Source organism: Musca vetustissima, unplaced genomic scaffold (genome assembly GCF_032173495.1).
Source record: "Musca vetustissima isolate MV318-11 ecotype Yass unplaced genomic scaffold, APGP_CSIRO_Mvet_v1 utg780, whole genome shotgun sequence".
Classification (NCBI taxonomy): Eukaryota; Metazoa; Arthropoda; class Insecta; order Diptera; family Muscidae; genus Musca; species Musca vetustissima.
In genome coordinates this window covers 25,214-50,751 of record NW_026887742.1, presented here as the reverse complement: position 1 = coordinate 50,751, position 25,538 = coordinate 25,214, and the positions used below count along the sequence as shown (strand labels likewise).

At 32.3% G+C, this 25,538-nt stretch overlaps 1 protein-coding gene across 1 annotated transcript; it reads right to left on the bottom strand.

Annotated features, from left to right (window-relative positions):
• Positions 1-191: 191 nt before the first annotated feature.
• LOC133335448 (myosin-2 essential light chain) lies at positions 192-1,775 on the bottom strand. Its single transcript, XM_061543720.1, has 2 exons — positions 1,726-1,775; positions 192-604 (listed from the first exon to the last, which is right to left on the bottom strand). The coding sequence occupies exons 1-2, from the start codon at positions 1,772-1,774 to the stop codon at positions 192-194; spliced, it is 462 nt and encodes a 153-aa protein (XP_061399704.1). The 5' UTR covers position 1,775.
• Positions 1,776-25,538: the final 23,763 nt, after the last annotated feature.

The following is a 25,538-nucleotide window of genomic DNA, read 5'->3' as shown; positions in this document are numbered from 1 at the left end:
TTAAAAGGTTGGTTTTTTTTAGAAAATTTGCTGGAATAATAACTCAATTAAATTAAATAATTTATGTAAAAAATCTACATTTATGTATAAAAAATTGGTATGTTGTAGTTTTTTTTTTTTTGTTATTTAAAGTACATATGTGATATAGTGTATTTTTTGGCAGCCATGCTCCCTCCTCCTTTTCAAGACTTCTAACCATTCATGACCAAACGTACAAATTCCTCATAATTTACATTGCCCTGGGAATCTTCTTGATTGGCCAACAGCTGTTCCACCTCTTCATCGGTTAGTTTCTCACCCAATGTTGTAAGTAGATGTCTTAATTCGGCACATGAAATGAAACCACTGGCATCTTTGTCGAAATGACGCAAACCTTCAATGAAATCATCTGCGGTATCACCAGAACGGGCCTTTGAAATGGCCTGATAAATGGGTAGGAAGACTTCAAAGGAAATGCGCTCATCAGGTTTTAACTGGTGGGTGCATTTTTTCACATCCGATTCAGTGGGATTTTGGCCCAAGGCACGCAAACATTCACCAACCTGGCTGACATGGATTTTGCCATCACCACGATTATCAAACAAGTTGAAGGCTTCTTGGAATTCTGGAAAAACAGAAAGACATACAAAGATTAATATAAATATAGAAAAATATTCGACGAAATATTTTCTATATTTATTATAGAAAAAAAATCGACGAAATTTTTTTTTATACATTTCTATAGAAAAAAATTCGACGAAATTGTGTCTATATATGTATAGAAAAAATTTATGAAATTTTTTCTATATTTTTATAGAAAAAATTCGTCGAAATTTCTATATTTTTATAAAAAAAAATTCGTGGACTTTTTTTAATATTTATTATAGAAAAAATTCGACGAAATTTTTTCTATATATTTCTATAAAAAAAAATCGACGAAATTTTTTCTATGTTTATAGAAACAAACTCGTCGAGATTTTTTCTATATTTTTATAGAAAAAAATTCGTCGAAAATTTTTCCTATATTTTTATAGAAAAAAATTCGACGAAATTTTTTCTATATTTTTATAGAAAAAAATTCGTAAAAATTTTTTCTATATTTTTATAGAAAAAATTCGTTGAGATTTTTTTCTATATATTTATAAAAAAAAATTCGTCGAAATTTTTTCTATATTTCAATAACAAAAAAATATATAAAATTTTTTCGATTTTTTTTTTTTATAAAATTTTCTTATATAAAAATATCAAAAAGATCGATGTTTTTTATATTTTTATAGCAAAAAAATTGTCGAAATATTTCCTAGATTTTTTTAAAAATGTTTTACTAAAAAAAATCGAAAAGTTTTCTCAATATTTTTATAAAAAAAAATTGTACCAATTTTACTTTTAAAGAAAAAAATCGAAAAAGAAATGTTAAATTTATTTTTGTAAGAAAAATTCGAAAATTGTGTTCCTCTGTTGGACGAATTTTTTGCTAAATTTCTAAGGAAAAAAATTCCACAAAATTTGTTTCGATAATTTAATAAAAAATTCGCCGGAATATTGTTGTATATTTTTATAGGGAAAAATTCGACGAAATTTTCTCTTTTATTTTAATACAAAATTTACTTATTTTTTGTGTATTTTTAATGAAAAAAAAAGTGAAAAAAATTTTTTGTATCACAAAGAAAATCAATTGTCTGTTTTTAGAATCGATTATCAAATCACTGTTCTGCAATTTTCTCCTTAATTTTTCATTTTCATTACCTTCAACTGTGGTAAAGGTATATTTAACAACGGGCTCATAAAGATACATTTTTCTTGCAAATTATGAATAACAAGAAAACTTAAATTTTCAATTAAATTATTTTTTTTTATATTTTTCAACCTTCTAAAAAAATTTTCGATGGTTTATTGCGCTCTTTGTAACTGTTTAATAATTTAATAACAACTAAATAGTTTGTTTTGTGGCATTGCTTTGCTGTCTGTTGTCTAAACCCCAAAAACCACAAACAAGGAGAAAAAAAAAACGGTTGAGGCAAGTTGACGTTTTTCACATTCCCTCTCCGCCCCGGGTGATTGTTTTTCCATTCTCTGTGACTTTGTGGTTTTTCTCAGAGCTTGTTTGTGAGTGTGTGTGTTTTTCTGATTGAACGCATATTGTGTTTTCATTTCAAATAATATATCGCGTCGGCTATACCAAATTTGTCTTTATGGCTTGGGTTTTGATTTTTTTGTTTTTGTTTTGCTTTATTCGGTTCTATTCTAATCCACGAAGCTGTAATGATTTGTATGGGTGCGTAGTATGAGAATCAATAAAAGAGGAGGAGTATAAAATTTCACAGGCAACAACAAAATGTTATAAAAAAAAAGATTTGAAAAACATTTTTTTTATTTAAAAAAAATTATAAAAAAAGGAAATAATTTAAAAAAAAAAAAACGAAAAAATTTATAAAAAAAATTGAAAATTTTTATAAAAAAAATTGAAAATTTTTATAAAAAAAATTGAAAATTTAAAAAAAAAATTGAAAATTTTGTATAAAAAATTGAAAATTTTGTATAAAAAATTGAAAATTTTGTATAAAAAATTGAAAATTTTGTATAAAAAATTGAAAATATTTATAAACAAATTGAAAATTTTTTATAAAAAAATTTTTAAAACTTTTCATTTTCATAAAAACAAAAATCAGCGAAATTTTATTTTTTTTAATGAAAAAAAAGAAAATTTTTCAACGATTTTTTTATTGAAATGAAAAAACAGAAAATTTCGACGAAATGGAAAAACGATAAGGGAAACAATATAGACAATTTTTTATAAAAATTTCTATGGTATTAGTAGAGAAATTATTTTTTCTAAATAAAAAAATTATAGATGGCTGATCGAGCTTGAGGTCAATATTTGTATTTATTTATTATTTTCCAATATTCATTGAATTTCATTTTATTGGAAAATAATAAATAAATACAACTATTGACCTCAAGCTCGATCAGCCATCTATAATTTTTTTATTTAGAAAAAATAATTTCTCTACTAATACCATAGAAATTTTTTATAAAAAATTGTTTCCACTATCGTTTTTCTATTTCGTCGAAATTTTCAATTTTTTTATAAAAAATTTTAAATTTTTTTATAAAAAAATTACAATTTTTTTATAAAAAATTTTCAATTTTTTTTATAAAAAATTTTCAATTTTTTTATAAAAACTTTTCAATTTTTTTATAAAAAATTTTCAATTTTTTTATAAAAAATTTTCAATTTTTTTATAAAAAATTTTCAATTTTTTTATAAAAAATTTTCAATATTTTTTATAAAACTTTTCTATTTTTTATAAATTTGTTCGTTTTTTTATAAATCGAGCTTGAGATCAATATTTGTATTTATTTACTATTTTCCAATATTTCGAAATTCATTGAATTTCATGTTATTGGAAAATAATAAATAAATACAAATATTGACCTCAAACTCGTCAGCCATCTATAATTTATTAAACATTCGAAAGGTCGAAAAATCATTAACATAACTAAATAAAAAATATAGAAAAATTTTTTTTCAAAAAATCACATCGAATAAAGCTTGAAAATAAAATCACCAAAAATTGTTTTATTACTAAATATTCCCCCTTTTTAAAAGACCGTCTTTGATTGTTGTTCATAATGATGGAAATGCCTACAAAATCGAATGATTTATTATGTGTGTGTACATCTCATTTTGTTGTGCAGTATTTTGTTTTTTTTATTTTTTTCTTGAAAATTCAAACAAAAAAACTGGCTTTAGATTGTCACACCTTTTATGGAATATATTTGAAAAATATTGTGAAAAACTTGCAAATTTTGGCATTGAATTCTTTGTCGTGCATTTTTGGTTAAGTGGATTTAACAAGCAACTGAATATAAATAAAAAACAATATATGAGAAAAAAAACTAAAAAAATAAATGGTCTATCTACAGAGTGGACGTTAAAAAAAAAATTAGAGCCCTTGGATTTAAAAACAAAATCGTTTATGCCCTTTACCACACTGTGGTACAGGGTGATATGTCTTTGTGCATATGTTTGTAACAGGCAAAAGGAAATGAGATAGACACAAGGTTCCTTTTGAGAATATGCATAGAATCACTTTCTAAGTCGATTTCTGCATGTCCGTCCGTCTGTCTGCCTGTCCATGTTTAATTGTAAAGAAAGCACAGACCGCATTTATTATTCGTATTGGATGAAATTTGGCACAGCTCATTCATTTGGCCCAAGGACGAACCCTATTGAAATTGAAAAAAAAATCGGTTCCGATTTAAATATAGCTCCCATCTATATTTTCTTCCGATTTAATGTAAATGGTGCACCAAAGTCCCTATATATCTTTAGATTTGAGCGGAATTTGGCACAGCGTACTGAATAAATTCTAGAATAATGTGTGCTATGTTTCGTGAAAATCGGTTCAGATTCAGATATAGCACCCATATATATTTTCTTCCGATTTAATGTAAATGGTGCATCAAAGTCCGAGCATATTTTTCGATTTGCGCGGAATTTGGCACAGCGTACTGAATAAATTCTAGAATAATGTGTGCTATGTTTCGTGAAAATCGGTTCAGATTCTGATATAGCTCCCATATAAATATATATATATATATATATATATTTTCGTCCGATTTTAGATAAATGGTGCACCAAACTCCTAATGTTTGTCCAATTAACACAACGTATCAAATTGAGTCTTGAATGACGTTATTGGGGTTCCATATGTATTTCGAACGGGTGTCTGATTGAGATCGAATTGTGAACAGTGCAGCGTAGCGAATATCGTGTGTCAATTTTGCTATAAATCATTTTCCATAAATTTATCCCATGGTACGCAGATGACTCCAAATCTGACCGAATAATATAAAATTTATCATAGTTTGCAGAAAGACATGAGTGTGTTCCTTCGAGCGACCATTGACATACAATTGTAAGGATACATATGTACAATGTACCCAAAGTGGTGAAGATTATCATATAGTCGGCCCAGTCCGACTTTACTACTTTCCTTACTGGTTTTATTATGTTTTAGGGTCGCAAGACGGGACCCAAAGACAAGGCTTGAATTTTTTAAAAAATATTTTTTTTTTTGATTTTGGTCCTTAGATAGTCATGGATTAAAAAAAAATTTTTTAATATTTTTAAGGGCTAAGACAATGCATGGATTTTTTTAATATTTTTATGGGTAATAAGGCAGGGTTAGTCCTGGATTTTTTAAAAATATTTTTATGGGTTAGTATAAAGCGACGTGGATTTTAAAGATAGTCTTGCATTTTTTATATATGCCCTACACAACTATGTTGTCAGGGTATTATAGTTTTGTGCAGCCCCAAAAGTTTATATCGCCACAAAATATTGGTCCTAGACCCACCTTTAAGTATACCGATCGTCATATCTCGACTAGCTGAGTCCATCTATCTAGACATGTGAGTCCGTCCGTCTGTCCATTATAATTTGTAAACACGATACAGGCCACATTTATGGACCAAGAAAGTTTGCATGTAGGATGGGTTCTCGCCAATGAAGACCCCTATTGCTTTTGGTAAAGATCGGTAAATATTTAGGGGATGAAATGGACCAAAAACTTTATTTTTGTTTGATTTTCTGGTCGCTCCAGAGGCCGCAATTATGGCCAAAACATCGCGAAATTTTACATAGAGAAGGGGATCGGATCAAATAATAAGCATGCCTGTTTTGATAAGGATCGGTCAATATTTAGCGGGTCAAATGGACCCTGACTTTTGTGTGGAAAATTACAAAATTTGTATTCTATGGCGTATAGATTCAAACCTGAAGGACATAGACCCGAAAAGTTGATAGTATATCCAAGGGCATTGGTTGACCTTTAAATTGATACCAATTATATGGTCGTATGTACTCAGATGTGGGAGTTAAACTTAAACATTTACAGGTGCTTATGTATTCAGATATTATTTAGTAACCCTTTACCACACTAGATGGCGGAAATATAGCGCTGATCGCTTTAAAATGTTCCATGAAGTTCCAGTTATGGTCAAGGATAACGCCTATAACTTCCGGCGACGATCAGATAATTATATTGTGATGAAGTGGACCCAACACTTAATTTTTTGTGTTTTTTCCAGTCGATCTATTGGCTCCAATGGGAATAAGAAGATCACAACACATGGGATGGGAATCTGGACAAGTAATTAGAAGGGTTGTACTGAACATTAGTAATAATTGTCGGCCTCTAGTTGGTCCAGAGGGTACAAATATCGCGAAATATTGCCCAAGCTAAGAATTTAAATCCACAGAATGTTAGTTTTTCGTGGAAGTTGTGTAGGGTATCATATGGTCGGCCCCGGCCGACTATACTGCTTCGCTCACTGGTTTAAAAATATTTTTGGGTCCCTTGATTTTTGTAAAAATAATTTTTCAGGCTTCTAAGATTTTTGAAAAATATTTTTTTAGTGTGCTTAAATATTTTAAAGTTTTTCGAATTAAAAAAATATTTTTTAGTGGCCTAAGAATGTGTTAAATGCTTTAATAAAATTTATGGGGTCCCTGGATTAAAAAAATAGGTTCCCCGAATTTTTATGAAATATTTTTTAGGGTCCCTAAATTTTTTCAAAATATTCTTTAGTTTACTCGGATTTTTAAAAAAAATATTTTTTAATATCGTTGATTTAAAAAATATATATTTTTTAGGGTCCTCGCATTTTTAAGAAATATTTTTTAGGTTCCTTGACTGTTTAAAAAACAATCTTATGGTCTTTTTGGACTTTTAAAAAATTTTTTGGTTTAAAAAAAATATTTTTTAGGTTCCTGGAATTTTAAAAAAAATATTTTTTTGGGTCCTTTTTTTTAAATTTTTTTAAAAAATATATATATATATATATATTGGCAATGCAAATTTTTCTATTAAAGATTTTTTTCAAAAAAAAAAAAAAAAAATTATATTTTTTGAATAACACCCTATAATTTTAAAAAAATATATTTTTTAGGTTCTTGGATATTTTAAAAATATTTTTTTAATGTCCTTGGATTTTTTTTAATATTTGTAAGGTCCTCGCAATTAAAATTCTATTTTTACCAAAAAATTTCATATTTTTTGTATAACAATATAATACCTTATATATTTATATCTGAATCTAAAGCAAATCAAATGAAATTATGAAGAGATATTTTCGTCATCTACAACAAAATATTCTATAGATAAGATAGAAATTTTTAGAATTTAATAAATTAGATAGTCATTTGATATTTTTAAAAATATAACGAAAGGCAAGCAATGCACAAAAAAAAATCTAATGACGACATTAGGACAAAATTTGTGGCACTGCATTATTTTGTAGTAGTAGATGTATAGTGGTTTCAGGAAGCGATCTTGGCCTAGTGACTAAGTTCACAATTCATAAAAAATAAACTGAATTGAATAATCTATTCTAAAATACATTTTAAGAAACTGGAAATGAAGGCACAATTCATATAGAAATGAAGTAAAATATTTGCCAAAGGAAAATAGGGTTGAAGCAGAATAATTGCCAAGCGAACTGTAGTCGAAATTATAGTCGTCATAGTCCACAAGAAATCTTGTAACTATAACAAATGCAGAATCAAAACCCAATGCCATTAAAGACAAAAGTATTTACATAATAATAAAAAAAAGTTCTACTTTTCAATACCAACCACAAGGGATAATAAGTAGCATAACAATGGCTATAGTATAGAATATCGTTGTTTATCCATTCATAAAAAAATTACAAATACTTTGTGGATTACAAATACCAACAAAAACGGCTTTGTGTGTTTCTAATAGAATTGCAAATCAATTTCAAATACTATTATTATTAATAGTATACACACAACAAATACTAAGAAAAAACCCCAATAATGTATCTTATCACACAATTGGCTTGACAATAAAATTTAAGATTAAAACGTTTATAAATTATTAATAGTTTATGATATGATGGGTATGTGTATATGTTTGAGGAGTGTGTCTGTATTATTAGAAATAAGAAAACGAAAAAAAATAAGGAGTGCAAAAAATCAGCAAAATAGAATAAGATCGGAAAATTGAAAACAAAAAAATGGCAGTTACAATTGCGTAATACCTACAGTATTAGCAAATACAGATTGTGACAAATCTAAAAAAATAAATAAATAAAAAAAGAAAATCAAGATAAAATTGTCTCTTGAGAATGCATTGGAAATGATTGCCAACTAAGCGATCAGTAACAAGGCCTGGTGGGTATGCGGAGGGGTGAACACACACATTCAGTATGCTCTTGATTTGTAAACATTACCTTATAAGGTAAATTGTGTTAAGACAAAACGAAAAAGGCAATGTTTTTTTGCCAAGCCGTATATAGAAAAAATGTAAAAAAAATCAAATGCCACAAACAAAAAAATAGGCATTTTCCACAATAAATCCCATGGAAAAATCATATAAATTCAATGTTTTAAATTTCCAATGGAAACATTTAACAATTGTTTATCGTCTGCAAAAGATCGTGGCAATAAATTACTAGATATCAAATTAAACGGGACAACAAATGGAGAGAAGCCTAGCAGCTCATTGGGGTTTTCAGACTTGACTTGTCACTTCATGACTAAACTATAAATAATAATTCCCTAAATTTCGAAAACCATAACATTACAATTGTACTGATTTTTTTTTTTTTGGTTGTCCAACAAAGGTATATCGATGAGCTGGCACAAAGATATCACAACGTATTTTTGTTTTACATACAATGGCAAAAAGTAAAGGTAAATTGCCCCCTTGAAGATTTCAAAAAGACGACAGTGAGTGAGTGATTTGTTTACTTTGTGCGGTCTTCTGCTGAAACATGACTCACACCCACAATAAAGAAAAAAAAACAAAAAAATTCGAAAATCAAACTGCCGACTCCCAAAATAATAAATTAAAAAATACCGCAGACAACAGCAACAACAACAAAACTCGTTTACGTCAACTCCCCAATATCAACCAACCGCACACATCCATGAATTGGTTGATCCAAATGAAAAACTTCTTTGTACACTTCCTCCTCCTCCTCCTGCTTTCTTCTTCTATTGTTCATTCATTCTATCACTCACTTCAATTGATTTTTCATGTTTTTTCTTGCACTTCTCTTTTTTTTTTTGAACTCACCAGCTAATTGATCTTCGGAATAGTTGGCCTGTAACGAATAATGAAAATATTATTTAGTTGTTGTATTTTTTTTTTTGTTATTTTATGCTTTCTATTACCATTTTATTTATTTGATATTCCCCGGGTGTATTAAAATCTTACAATAAATTGGGTTTCACTTGCAAAAACTACCAATAAACTTTTGGAATGTGTCACGTCTAGGGATCAGTAAATCGACTTTTGACTAGGGATAAGTAAATCGACTTTTGACTAGGGATAAGTAAATCGATTTTCGACTAATCGACCCATTATTGGCGATAAACCACAAATGGCCGTTGTTACACAATTATTAACATTTCCGTATAGTATATTGACACATTCGATTATAAATCGACTAGATTAACCAGAAACACCTTAAAATTTGATTTATACAAACATATTTTAAGAATATCTCTATTTATTTGACATATATACAGTGGAAATGACAACTTAAACGACAATTAAATGATTTATTAAAAGAAAACAAATTCGATATAAATGCGCTTTAAACGTCTCGATATACTTTATTATGACAGAAATTCCAATCAGCTGATGACTGATAATATTTAATTTATCGCTAATGATAATGTTACAATGATGGTCTCAAGATCTATTAATAAGGTCACCAAGATAGCAATCGAAATCGGAAAACAGCTGTTTTTTCTCAAGTCTAATGTCAAAAATTTCGACTGTGTTTACGTTTTCATAATGGAAGTCAATTCACAATAATGCATTTTGACAGCAAACTTGAGAGGTATCGATAATCAGCTGGTCTCCCTTGGTGACCTTATTTATAGGCCATGGATGGTCTGTTCCAGAACCTGCAAGAATGTAGATTTTTTTACTACGATAACATTTTTTCCTTTATGATATCGAAAAAAATAGTAAAAATTAGTAGATTCTTGCAGTACGGGAACAGTCCATGAATGAACAAGCATTTGCAATCTATGACGAATGTTCGCATTGTAAGAAAAAAATCACGAACGATAAAACTTCACTGCTGGGCATATTTAAATACCGGAGGACATTTAATATAGAACAATTTATAATTTCCTCTTTATGGACCTTTAAAATCTCTTGAAATTCATCCATAGGTGTATGCTACAAATTCCCAACTGCCCTTAAAATCAAGAATATTCTAATATTTAGCAACGCGCGTTGGCATTTATCCACCGGTATTTTTAGGGGATTTTCTCAACACATTCATAGGTACACATTGGCTTCCTGATTAGAAATATGTGGTCCAAACATACTGAAATACGGGCCTCTATCGTCTCTCGTGCTTTCGTCTCCTTGCTAGGAGATAATTTTTTGTAGGACGTGTAGAAATAAGTCCATAGGTGCACATTGGTCCTTTGCCAAAATCTTCGGCGGAACACATGATTTTGTTGCGCAGTCTGTATTTATAATCTATCAATGGGAGAAATTTGCCTCCCAGATGCGGCTACATACAAAAATCTTTTTGTTAATAAAAATAAACAATGAGAAATAAATAATTTTTTGTTAATTGTGGTCAAAAATAATTGCCAGCATAATTTTGTTTTTGACCTGTGCATTTTCTATGAAATTAAATTTCATATTTTATGTACACATGTGTTTGTATTGTTTTGAATATCATGTTAAATAAGTACTTTTCGTATACATGAGTACCTACATACTTTCAAAACCACCTGATTATATAGATGCTACTTCTCAACCACAAAGGGGGAACACATTCGAGGATTCAGGCCAGATATGTTAAGTTAGCTTTGTATGAAATGTCAATTTAAAAAGCCATATCAGAATCAAACTTGAATTTGGACGCCGTTCTCCTTTATTCTTGACAATCCTGAAGTCCTCTTTTGTGTTTCCCCCTTAATTCCCATTCCAAATGTCAATTTTTTATCATTAATCATTCACATGCTACGAAATTGTAGTACTTTTTGGATACTTATTGTTCGAATGTCCATTTTTTTCTTTGCTCATCTATTCTCATTTCAAATTTAAGAGTTCTAGCTCTACCGGATCGCCAAATACAAATGATTTCACATTCAGTAGGTTTTAGTACTTTTCGTGCCATTCTAGTACGATTTTTTTTAAAACCCTAGCCTTATCTGACACCCATGTCATAACTATACAAGGTTTCATGTAGTCATATGTTTCCAATTTTTTTTATTTATATATTTGCTTTTGACAACATTCAGTTTTCAAAATTTAAATGAAAATTCTTTCCTTCGATATGTACGGATAACATGTGTTCAGTGGCAAAAAATGTTAACTCGATTATATTTTTAAATATTTTGAAGTTCCCTGCCTCTAAAATCTTTGGACCAAAAGTGACTGTCACCCCAAATTTCAAGATTCTAGTTTCAGCAGTTTCATCTGGGCGTTAATGAATCGTTAAGTAAGTCAGTCAATCACTTTACTCTTTTATTAGTATAGATTTGACAGAAGAAGCCACTACACTACATAGACGTTCCCAAGACAATTGGATATACGCTCCACACGGCCAGGGATTGTCAACTCAGTGACAGCTGTCCCAAACGAAAGTTTTTTCCACAGGTTAGCAAATCATGTCGGCAGCTTTATGCTCGCCATTGGTTTAATTCATGTCGGCGTTGAACAAAACCCACGTCCTGATGTCTGGTTTTGTTCAGTGTGTCATTTACGCATCGCTGCAAATTCCACTTCAGTTCGAAGCAATGCTTGTAACAATTGGTGTCACTTGAGGAGGTGCCCCAGGTCTCACCTCACACCGCGACTGGTCGCACAGCTTTATTGCCAGCTGTTGTCTGCAGCCTACAACATCCAGCACATCGTCTCCAAAAACCCCGAGAAATCCATCCCTTCTCAAAACTCTAAGTGGAACTGTTCGGTTTGCGGAGAAACGTGACATTCATTCTAGTGTTCCGACTAGCACTCCTTCAAGTCATTCAATTTCAACATTAATTGCTCAAAACTTCCCATCCAGACAACAGCGTTACAGGCAGGTCTTCCGTTTGCCGAATAATTCCACCCGCCTGCCTCCACAAAGACTCCTACAGCAGCCGTCCATGCAGGGGAGTGATCCAAATACCTCATTCCTAATCATGGAATTTAATTGCAATGGTCATCGGAATAAGGTAATTGAGATCACAAACTTCATGCATGAAAACAACATCCTCATTGCTGCCTTGCAAGAAACGAAGCTGACCAGTGGTTTTTCCTTATCCTTCTCGGGGAATTATAACATCATACGGCGAGACAGAGATAGAGTGCATGGGGGGTCTCGCATTCATCATCCAGCAAGATGTCAGATATACTCTGACTTCACCTCCGTCTCCTTCACAGTCTGATCCTTTCCTGGAGGTTTTGAGCATTTCAGTTCATTCCGATGATTCTGAAATTGTCAATGTATATATTCCGCCCGTCAACAGCATTGGGCCGCTCATCATCCATCTGATGCAGGGAGATGATAAAATAGTTCTTAACGATTTCAACGCTCATAGTGAGATATGGTATTCTCAACTTCGAAATGATCCTCGCGGTATTCTTATTGCTAACCATATAGACGAGTCCGATTTCGCTTCCATCAATGAGGAATTTTCCACCAGAGTCACTGCCAGATGTTCGAGCTCTCCGGACATTTCCATAGTCAGTCCATCGCTCCTTCCGTATACTTCCTGGCAAACCAAGGCCGCTTTAAATACATACCATATTCCCATCCTGGTCACGGTAGAGAAACCCAGCGATTTCGTCAGGCCCGATCAGCGTAATTTCATGAATTATAATAAAGCCAACTGGCATTGTTTCACAAAATTCATTAAGGAATCCTTAAGTCCTATGCCATATGTGCCAGAAAGGGTGAGAAGATTTTCCGAGAAACTATTCTAAAAGCGGCAATACGCTTTATTCCGCGGGCATCCAGATTGGTAGAGCAACGCGCTGAAATATATGTTCTAGTTCTTGAGCACAGGTTCTTGAGCTCTAAATGATTATAACATATTAACCACTGCAGTATAAATTCTAAGCAGCTATGGTCTACAATTAAGAGTCTATCTGGTTTCAATAGAAAAAAAAATCTCCCTGATATTTCCTTCAATAACATCCAATATTCTGATGCCAAAAAAAATGTGCATTGCAGTTCTGCCGCCAATTCGTTGAGCATCCATCTTCGCAGAACAGGACCAAGCGAGCAGTTATCTGGAGATCCAAGAATCTTAAAAGAAACTTGCCGCCACTATCATCCAGCGAGGTAGAGGTAATTATCTCCAAATCCAAGCCATCCAAAGCCCTTGGTCAAAACGGCATATCCATGTTCGTGTTAAAGATCAGCCCTATTGTTAAAGATCAATAGGTCTGGGCTATCTGACCAAAGTTCTTGAGTTATCGATGTCACAGTTGTTAATCTTGACATTTGGAAAGTTGTCCGAATTATTTCAATTCTAAAACCTGATAAATCCGCTACTAATGGGAAATCCTACAGCCCGATTTCTCTTCTTTCACCAGTAGCCAAGGTTTTAGAGTCTCGTGTCAATATCAATATGACCAATTATGTTTTTAATAAAAGTGACACAACAGGAAAATTGCGTCCGCATAAAATTCGAAATTGTTCTTTATTAAATGTCCACCCGTATTAAATTTACTCAAAATGTCTGCTGAGTAAGTTTTAGAAATTCAAATCTTTCTTTATAGATTACCTCGCAATTTCCAGCATTTTGATATGTATTACACACATAAGTGGCAATGGCTCATTTAGAGGAAAGTTTTTTTTTAGGATTCCAAAATATTTCGATTTTTTAAATAAATAATTGTTTTTTTTTACTTTTATAAATCCTTATTTATTTCTTGCAAGTATTCAAATTCATTATTATTTATTATTTTTATTTTAATATTTATTAAAACGAAAACGGCATGAACATGCCAGAAAATGTTCTCTCATTGACCACTGTACTTGCATGCTATCTCTCTCACACAACTCACTAACTGCACACTATGCAAAGCATATGTTCCGTTGCACATGTTTGTTTTGTTTTGCTAAAGCAGTCAGTCAGTTAGCCACGCAAAAGAGAACTCTAACAAAAATAAACAGAGTTAAGGCAAAAAGGAAAACAAAACAAAAGCCCTTGGTGGTGGCGCTGTTAACACTCGACAATCGGGAGGCGGGCCAATAACTTAAAACACAAAAAAAAAAAAAAAAACAAAACAAAAGCCCCCCCCCAAAAAAACAGATGTGTATTCGCCAAAACAATAACAAAGAGTCAGTCAACCAGCCAACAAATACAACGAACTTTGCCACAGAAGATGAAGACGAAGAAGGAAACGAAGAAAAACACATCAAATCTGTAATTTAGTTGCAATTGAAGACTTGTCGTGACGGGAGAGTGGAGCAAAGTAGCAGAAAAATAATAAAAAAAAAACAAACCGCAAAAATATAAATAAAAGTCAAAGCTTAAGAAAGAAAGAAAGAAAGAAAGAAAAAAATAAGTAAAAAATAGGCCTAACAAAAATGAAGGAAAACAATTCGAAATAAAATCTTTTTTTTGCAAATGTAACTTTTTCTTCTCCTGCCTCCAAAGGGAATTTTGTGTGTGTGTGTGAAAAACAACAACAAGTTTAATTAACAGGCAAATAAAATTAAATGAAGAAAAAAATAACGAGAAAAAATATTTTTATTGTCTAATTAACAATAAAAGCGAAGTAAACGTCCAGACAGACGTTCGGGCGGTCAATACCTTTTTGTGGTTTTGAAAAGAAAAAACAGCGAAAAATAGTTATAGAAAATTAAACGTTGTATTATTCGTCACTTATCGTCGTGTGTCTATGTCGTCTATAAAGAATAATAAATAAAATAAAAATTATTAATGTAAATAAATTTACAAAAAAAAAGATAGAAATGTGTTATTGCGTATTCGAATAAAATACAACAACATCAAAAGTAATAAAATTGTTGTTGTATATATCGAAAGGTTCCTACTCGTAACGCAAATCGTCGTTGCAAACAAAAGCGAAGACCAGAGCAGAGCAGCAACAGTTAAGAACTGGTGAATTGGACTCCTTCCTCCGTTCGTTATTCGTTTTTCCGATGCAGCACAAAATAAATCAAATTTTTTTTTGAATAAAAAAAGGAAATTATTAAAAAATATTGAGTGAAAAAAATCAATAAAAAAATAGTGAAAAAAATCTGTAAAAAAGGGGTAACAAAAATCAAAAAAAAAACTCAAGGGGAAAAAATAATATCCTACAATCAAGTGTTGTAATTCTTTGTTTTTTTTTTTCTATGAAATAAATTCCCCCCTTTGAGTGTGTTCGAGTGTGTGTGTGTGTGTTTTGTGATCAAAAGAAGTCCTTTCCAATACAAATTTTTTGGCCCCCCTGTAAATTTTGGCCCCTTGTCATTTTCCCTATTGGTCGTTACAAATGTCATGTAAAACTAAATTGAAAACCATGAATTCCCTGGGGAAGCAAACGTTAAATTTACACTCCCTGCAACTGCAACAACACCAACAGCACCATCATCATCATAATCATCATCAACTCCACAATCATCACAATTCGCATCGAAACGATGTAAGTTTTTTTATTTATTACAAAATATTCATTTTTTACAAAAACAAAATATTTATTTTTATGAAAACGTACATACACACACACACACATACAATCGCGTGTGTATGGATGTGTGTACATATTTTTGTTTTGCTTTGACATTAAAGCAGGCACGGGCAGAGCGTAAATTCTGTTCTCACGCACTTGTCTTGTGTGTGTGTCAATGGTTTTTCAATTGGTTCAGTTGAATGTGTGTGAGAGAATAGTGATATTTACTCTCGCGAGAGTGCTTGCGTGCGGTGCTTCGCCCGACTGTGCATTAAACTGCATTCATCATTTTGTTGTTTCCTTTTTGTGTGGTTTTCTACCACACTATTTACACAAGAATTATCTAAAGTTATAGGAACTTAGATACATGCAAAATTTATCTAGATACTGCAATATGTTTTTATTGTCCTTTTTGTTTAAATATCCCAAACAATATCTATCTACAGCTGTTGCTTGCTGTTGTCAATCTCTGTCAAAAAAAGCAATCAGCTGTAATGACAGTGGTACAAAAATGTATTTATATTTTTAAGACAGGGCTGGGGAACTTCAAATTTAATAGAATTATAAGAAAAATGTTTAGAAGACTAAAAAAAAAACAAGTGAAAAAGCGTTAAGTTCGGCCGGGCCAAACTTTGAATACCCTCCACCATAGGTACTAGAAATAAAAATATATAAGGAACATATCAAAAAGTGGACCCTGCCGACATTTCTAAAAACGGATTATGCAAACCATCATGTAAACCATAATACCAATTTCACAAATTTTTAATGGATACTTATACCCTCAGCCTTATGGCTAATGAGGATGCATACACTTTAACACGGTTAAAATGTGCCTCATCGAAATATTGGTTCTAGACCAGGCATGCTCGGCCATACACGCTACCGTAACTGAGTGTCGATGGTTAAACACGAATTCTCTTTTCGTCCGTCGTTTCTAATGATGATTTCTCTGTTACGCTCACCCATATTTATACTCAATTTTGTCATGCCCACCACTGTTCTAGACCCCATGTTTCTTTGGACCAAATCCGTTTCAGAAAATTTTAGATGTCATTCAAACTTTGCCCATGTTATTATTTCTTCCAAACTTAGTTCAAATTCGAAGATGGGGAATATCGGTACACACCTTCTGGAACCTCCATACAGGGGCTAGGTCTAAATGCGGCTCATAGTTCATTATCGAACTTTACGTTCTAATTTTTTATCTTGCTATCCTCCGCAGTTGAAATGATTACAGCTGAGTCTTAGAACCAAAGACCTCAAAACGCCTAACAAATCAGATAACTATTTTAATATAGACCAGCAAGGAAAGTAGTAAAGTCGGACGGGGCCGACTATATGATACCTTTCATCACTTTCAACAGATGAATCCTAACAGACCATAAACACGACAATGGATCCATAAACATGTCATTCTGCAACCTATACTAAATTTTTCATTTGGTCAGATGTAGAGTTGCTATAGATATAGTGTATATTGACTTTGGTGCACCAAAGTATATATGGGAGCAATATCTAAATCTAAATCATTACGCTATGCCAAATTTCGTGCAAATCGAAAGATATATAGGGACTTTGGTACACCATTTACATTAAATCGGACGAAAATATATATGGAAGCTATATCTAAATCTGGACCGATTTTCAGGAAACTTGACACACATCATTTTGACCTAAATCTGGGCCGATTTTCAGGAAACTTGACACACATCAGTTTAGACCTAATTCATTACGCTATGCCAAACTTAATGCAAATCGAAAGATATATAGGGGCTTTGTTGCACCATTTACTTTAAATCGGACGAAAATATATATGGGAGCTATATTTAAATCTGGACCGATTTTCAGGAAACTTGACACACATCAGTTTAGACCTAATGCATTACTCTATGCCAAATTTCGTGCAAATCGAAAGACATATAAGGACTTTGGTACACCATTTACCTTAAATCGGACGAAAATATATATGGGTGCTATATCTAAATCTGGACCGATTTTCAGGAAACTTGACACACATCGGTTTAGACCTAATTCATTACGCTATGCCAAATTTCGTGCAAATCGATGGATATATAGGGACTTTGGTGCACTATTTACCTAAAATAGGACGAAAATATATATGGGAGCTATATCTAAATCAGAACCGATTTTCACGAAATTTTACACACATCGTTCTAGGCTTAATTCATTACTCTATGCAAAATTTCATGCAAATCGAAAGATATATAGGGACTTCGATACACCATTTACATTAAATCGGACGAAAATATATATGGGTGCTATATCTAAATCTGGACCGATTTTCAGGAAACTAGACACACATCATTCTAGACCTAATTCATTACGCTATGCCAAATTTCGTGCAAATCGAAAGAAATATAGGGACTTTGGTACATCATTTACCTTAAATCGGACGAAAACATATATGGGAGCTATATCTAAATCTGGACGGATTTTCAGGACGGATTTGCACGAAATTTGGGCTGTACCAAATTTCGTGCAAATCGAAAGATATATAGGAACTTTTGTACCCCATTTACCTTAAATCGGGTGAAATTATATATGGGAGCTATATCCAAATCTGAACCGATTTTCACGAAACTTGGCACACATCATTCTAGACCTAATTCAGTAAGCTTTACGAAATTTCGTGCAAATCGAAAGATATTTAGGGACTTTGGTACCTCATTTACCTAAAATCGGACGAAAATATATATGGGAGCTATATCTAAATCTGAACCGATTTTTCTCAATTACAATAGAGTTCGTCCTTGGGCAAATAAGTGAACTATGCCAAATGTCATCCAATTCGGATCATAAATGTGACCTGGACTTTGTTTACAATTTAACATGGACAGACGGACGGACGGACATGCGTAAATCGACTCAAAAAGTGATTCTATGCATATTATCGAAAGGAACCATGTGTCTATCTAGTTTCCTTTTGCCTGTTACAAACATATGCGCAAAGACATAATACCCTGTTCCACAGTGTGGTGAAGGGTATAAAAAAGGGGGTTATATGGGGACTACCCCAGAAAGGGATAAATATTAATAATTTTTGGTAGGGAGATTTGTTAACATATACGGCTACAAAATACCAAATTGCAGCAAACTCGGTTGAAAAACGCGCTCAAGAACCCCAAAATACCGAAAATTGGGGGAACCGTTATATGGGGGCTACAGAAAAGTGGACCTATATTTATAATTTTTTGTGGAGATATTTAGTACCCAATAAAAACCCAATGTAACAAATTTCAGCGAATTCGGTTGAAAAACGCGCTCAAGAACCCCAAAATACCGAAAATTCGGGGGAACCGTTATATGGGGGCTATTCGAAAAAATTTACCTATATTCATAATTTTTTGTGGAGAGATTTGGTACCTATTAAGAACTCAAAATACTAAATTACAGCTAAATCAGCGGGAAAATACGATAAAAACAGCCAAAATACAGAAAATTAGAAGGTACCGTTATATGGGGGCTACCAGAAAAAGTGGTTCCATATTTATAATTTTTTGTGGAGACATTTAGTACCCAATAAGAACCCAATGTAGCAAATTTCCGTGAATTCGGTCAAAAAACGCCCCAAAATACCGAAAATTTGGGGGGTACCCTTACATGGGAGCTATGCCTAAACGTGGAACGATAAAGACCATCTTCGAGCTTGACCTGCCTGCAGACAAAAGACGACTCTATGCAAAATTTTGGCGATCTATCTCAATTCATTTAGACGCTAGAGTGATTACAACCGACAGACGGACATGGCTTTATCGTCATAGAATTTTACGCTGATAGAAGAAGAATATATATACTTTATAGGCTCGGAAATGATTGTTTCGATGATTTACAAACCGGAAAAACAAAATTAATATACCCGCCATACTATGGTGGAGGGTATAAAAAATAAAGTATATATTTACCACGATTTTGTTTTTGGATTAAAAATATTTATTTTACAAATGGTTTTTAAATATTTTTTTTTTTTCAAGAATCTTTTTTTATGTTATCTTATTTTCACAGAAAACTGCAGATGTCCGAAAAACTAAACAATCCAGATATTAATATCGACCATAAATTTAATTTGAGTACAAATTTTAATGAATCGAGCTTTAAAGGTTCACCAAAATTTTAGCCCACATTATTTCCATAAGTACCATCCTCCATCATCCAGCAAAACTTCCTGTATACCCCGATCCTACACCCCCACAATAATTTAAAGGATAAAATAAAGGATTCCAACTCTATTGGTTCACCCACAATTCAAATTGTACTAAATTTAGTACACAGTTGTACCAATTTCCAAAACTTCCGAAATATCCCAAACCTACACCTCCACAGTGATCCTAAATTAAAGTTTTAGGATTCCAACTCTATCGGCTCACCCACAATTCAAATTGTACCAAATTTAGTACACATTAGTACAAATTTCCAAAACTTCCTACTTAGCCCAAACCTTCACCCCCACAATGATTACAAATTCAAATTTTAGGATTCCAACTCTATCGGTTCACCCACAATTCAAATTGTGCTAAATTTAGTACACAGTAGCACCAATTTCCACAACTTCCTTCATACCCCAATCCTACTCCTCCACAGTGATCCTAAATCCAATTTTCAGGATTCCAACCCTATCGGTTCACCCACAATTCAAATTGTATTAAATTTAGTACACATGAGTACAAATTTTTAAAACTTCGTACATATCTCAACTCTACCGGTTCACTCACAATTCATATTGTACCAAATTTAGTACACAGTAGTACCAATTTCCACAACTTCCTACTTAACTTAATCCAACACCCCCACAGTGATCCAAAATCCAAGTTTCAGGATTCCAACTCTATCGGTTCACCCACAATTCAAATTGTACCAAATTTAGTACACATTAGTACAAATTTCCAAAACTTCCTACATATCTCAATCTTACACCTCAACAGTGATCCTAAATCCAAGTTTTAGGATTCCAACTTTATCGGTTCACCCACAATTCATATTGTACCAAATTTAGTACACAGTAATACCAATTTCCAAAACTTCCTACATATCCCAATCCAACACCTCCACAGTGATCCAAAATTAAAGTTTTAGGATTCCAACTCTATCGGTTCACCCACAATTTAAATTGTACCAAATTTAGTACACATTAGTACAAATTTCTAAAACTTCCTACTTAGCCAAAACCTTCACCCCCACAATGATTACAAATTCAAATTTTAGGATTCCAACTCTATCGGTTCACCCACAATTCAAATTGTGCTAAATTTAGTACACAGTAGCACCAATTTCCACAACTTCCTTCATACCCCAATCCTACTCCTCCACAGTGATCCTAAATCCAATTTTCAGGATTCCAACCCTATCGGTTCACCCACAATTCAAATTGTATTAAATTTAGTACACATTAGTACAAATTTTTAAAACTTCGTACATATCTCAACTCTACCGGTTCACTCACAATTCATATTGTACCAAATTTAGTACACAGTAGTACCAATTTCCACAACTTCCTACTTAACTTAATCCTACACCCCCACAGTGATCCAAAATCCAAGTTTTAGGATTCCAACTCTATCGGTTCACCCACAATTCAAATTGTACCAAATTTAGTACACATTAGTACAAATTTCTAAAACTTCGTACATATTTCAATCGTACACCTTAATAGTGATTCTGACTCCAAATTTAATGATGAAATTTCATAAAATTCAAATTGTACCAAATTTAGTACCATTTAGTACTCATAAGTAGTAATTTCTTAAACTGAATCCTGTCCCCAATCCCACACCCGTACAGTGATCTTGACTCCAAATTTCATTGTTCATTGTTCGCTCTATCGGTTCACCCAAAAATCCAAACTTTACCGATTATAGTACGATTTAGTACTTTTCGTACACATAAGTAACAAATTTCCAAAACTACGTTCATATCCCAATCCTAAACTCCGATGGTAATGTTAATTTCAAATTTCAGGATTCCAGCTCGATTTGTATCTCCAAATTAAATTTGTACCAAATATAGTACCATATAGTACTTTTCGTACACATGAGTACACCCTTTCAAAACCATCTCCTTATATCGACCATACTTCTCCGCCTTAATTCACATTCCAAATTTCAAGTTTTTAGCTCTATCCATTTACATTCTACGAAATTGTACCAAATTTAGTACATTTTAGTACTTTTCGCATACCTATAGTTTGAATGTCCAAAAAACCGCTTTGCTATATCCATTTAAAATTTAAGAGTTCTAGTTGTACCGGTTCAAATACCAAATACAAATGGTCACATTTAGTACCTTTTTTAGTTTTTAGGACATTTTTTGTACCATTCTAGTACGAATTTCCAAAAAAACCCAGTCTTTTCTGTCACCTTTGTACCAAGAGTGCCCCCCTCACCCAAAATTTCAAGATTCTAGCTTCAGCCGTTTCGTCTGGGCGTTGATGAATCCCTAGATCAGTCAGTCAATCACTTTACTCTTTTATTAGTATAGATATCCGTGCCGGTTAAAATATCCTCGTCTATCCGAACCTATCGATCCTAGAAAACATATTTTTATACCCTACACAACTATGTTGTCAGGGTATTATAGCTTTATGCAGCCCCAAGAGTTTGTAACGCCGTGAAATATTGGTCCCAGACCCACCATTAAGTATACCGATCGTCTTATCTTGACTAGCTGAGTCGATCTAGACATGTGTGTCCGTTCGTCCGTTCGTCTGTCCCTTATAATTTGTAAACACGATACAGACCACAGTTATGGACCAATTTTCACGAAATTTTGCATGTAGGAAGGGTTTTGGCCAGTAAAGACCCCTATTGTTTTTTGTAAAGATCGGTTAATATTTAGGGGATGATATGGACCAAATATTTAATGTTTGTCGGTTTTTATGGTCGCTCTAGAGGCTGGAAATATGAGCCGAACATTGCGAAACTTTTACATGCAGGAGATGATTGGGACATTATTTAGCGGGTCAAATGGACCCTGACTTTTGTGTGAAAAATGACAAACTTTGTATTCTATGGCGTATATATTAACTCGCGAAGCATATGGATTCGCGAAGTTGATAGTGTACCCGAGAGGAATGGTTGATCTTCAAAATGACTCCAATTACATTGTCGTATGTACTCGGACGTGGGAGTTACACACAAATATTTACAGGTGCTTACGTATTCAGATATTATTTAGTAATCCATTACCTCATTAGAGGGCGGAAATATAGCGCTGAAGTTCCATGAAGTTCCAAATGTGGTCAAAGTCAACGCCTATAATTTTCGATGATGATCTGATTAACATTTTGGAATGATGTGGACCGAAAACTTAATTTTTTTTGTGTGTGTTTTCTAGTTGAATATAGGCGAACATCACAACACAACCCACCGTGAAGGGAATCGGAATAAACATCCGAGTTCCGTGGTAGTTGTGTGGGGTATCGTATGGTCGATCCCGTCCGACTATACTGCTTCGCTCACTGGTTAAATATACGAATCTGTCAGTCCTTGAACAAAAATATTTTTAAAAAATTTCGAGTCTGTCCTTAAAAAAAATAATTTCTTAAATTCAAATCTATAGCAGCGATAGCTCTTGAAAAAAAAATTCCATGAAAAATCCGCACCTGCAGCCGTTATGGTCTTTGGAAAATATTCTTAAAAAAATGCACGTCTGTAGCTTTAAAAATCCTTGGGAAAATATTTTTTTTTAGAAATTCCCACTTCCATGAAAAATATAAATTAAAAAAAAATTATTGCACAGACCCACTGTAAATAATCCATGATATCATCTGCAACAAAGAAAAATAAATTAGATAAATTTTTATCTAAAAAAAAAATCATTGAAAGTTGTTATGATTTTTCTCTTCAGCAAGTGTGGGCGAAAATAACTGTCATAACTCTCTCCATTTTATCTCTCTCCCTCTCTCTCAATTTATTGCTTGTCTCTGTTATTGCTTTGCAAAGAAATGCAAATATCTCAGAGTGTTTGTGTTGATTTTAGCTTTATTTTTTAAACTACAGCAACAACACCTCTTGCAACAGCAACAACAACAACATTTTTGAGAATATCTTCTTTTCCGCTTTTCCTTGAATATTCAGCTGAGTGTCCTTATCTTTGATGCGTTGTATTTTGTTGTTGTTGTTTTTTATTTTTGGCAATTTAGACTAGAGGTGTGCAAAAAGAGAGAGAGGAGAGTAAAGGAGAAACCGCGTTATGAAATGTCTTACAAAAAGAGAACGCAGAGAACGAGCTTATTGGTACAATGTAAACAAGGGCACCAGTTCCCATGCTTGCCCAGCATTAATTTAAGACAAAGGTTCTTTGTTTTGCCAAAAAAAAAAAAAAAAAAAAAAAAGAATAAGGAAAAATTGCAGAGAGACTATCCCAAATGAAGATAATTTTGTTTTCGATAAGAAGGAGGAAGTTGAGTGAGTCCTTGTTGTTGTTGTTGTTTTGTGAGTAATTTTTGTTTCGGAACACAAACAAAAAGTCAAAGGACCAATTCGTTTCCTACATCCTTGTTGTGGGTTGTTGAAAATTTCCTTTGTTTGAGTTCAAATTTTTTGTTTATCTCCTTGTTGTTGTTGTTGTTTTTTTCTACTCATTTTTAAAAGTTCCTTAAGGATTTGGGAAGTCTTTGTTTGGGTCGAAAAACAAAAACATTGTGTTGTTGTGGTTCATTGAACCCCTGTTTCTTCAATCAAAATTTGCAATTTTCACCAGAAATTGTTTATGGCCAATAAACAGGAATTTTATTATTTTTTTTTTTTGATTAGATTTTCCTGTCTAACAAAGGAAATTATCCTTTTGTTTTGTAAATTAAGGAGATCCTTGTTCTTTTTGTGATTTATAATGGCGGAAAAAAGGATAAGAGTGTCATATGGGATGTTAAGTCATAATAAAATTGAATGGAATTTTTTCTAAGCCTAAGTTTGGATGTTTTAAAGAGTCTTTCCCAAGGATTGTAAAAGTCCAAGGGCTATAAAATCCCAAGACGTGGATTTTTACTGCATATTTTCAAAGATTAATCCACGATTGTAGTTATTATAAAAAATGTTTTTTTCTAAATATCCGGGTCTGGCCCTGGAAAAAAATTATTTAATATTCGTGTCAGGTGGTACTTAAAGAAAAATATTTTTTTAATATCCGGGCCTGTGGATCCTTAAAAAATATGTTTTAAAATATTTGGATCTGCCGTAATTGAATTTTTTTGTAATATTCGTGTCTGTTGATTCTTAAACAAATATATATTTTTTTTTAATATCTGGGTCTCTTGTTCCTTGAAAAAATATATTTTAAAATATCCGGGTCGGTTGGTACGTTAAATTTTTTTTTAATATCCTAGCCTTTTAGTACTTCAAAAAATATTTTTTCAAATATGCGGTTCAGTTGGTCCTTGACAAAAATATGTTATTATATATCCGGGTCGGCTTTTCCTTGAAATCAATGTTTTTAAAATATCCAGGTCTGTCGGTCCTAGAAAATTTTTTTTAGTATCTGGGTCGGTTGGTAATTGAATATTTTTTTTTTAATATTCAGGTCTGTTGGTCCTTGAACAAATATTTTTAAAATATATGGAATCTGTTGGACCTTAAAAAAATAATTTTTAGAATATCCGGTTCTGTTGGTTCTTGAAAATTATATTTTATATTCGAATCTGTTGGTCGTTGTAAACATATTTTTATAAAAATCCGGATCGGTTGGCACTTGAAAAAATATTTTCTTAATTAAAAAAAGCACGCCTTGAAATATATATATATATATATATACAGTGGCTCCATCGAATAATCGGACAAGTGGTTGTCAGATATAATAATGCTATACATTTCAAAAAAATTGTTTAAATGTGTAGTTTTTTCGCTTTTATTTACACATTACTTA

What these genes read in the sequence shown, in the direction of transcription:
- LOC133335448 (XM_061543720.1), bottom strand. Translation starts at nt 1,774, where the DNA reads ATGTATCTTTATGAGCCCGTTGTTAAATATACCTTTACCACAGTTGAA. An exon ending in TACCTTTACCACAGTTGAAG is followed by an intron (nt 605 to 1,725) that starts GTAATGAAAATG and finishes CTGTTTTTCCAG; the next exon opens with AATTCCAAGAAGCCTTCAAC.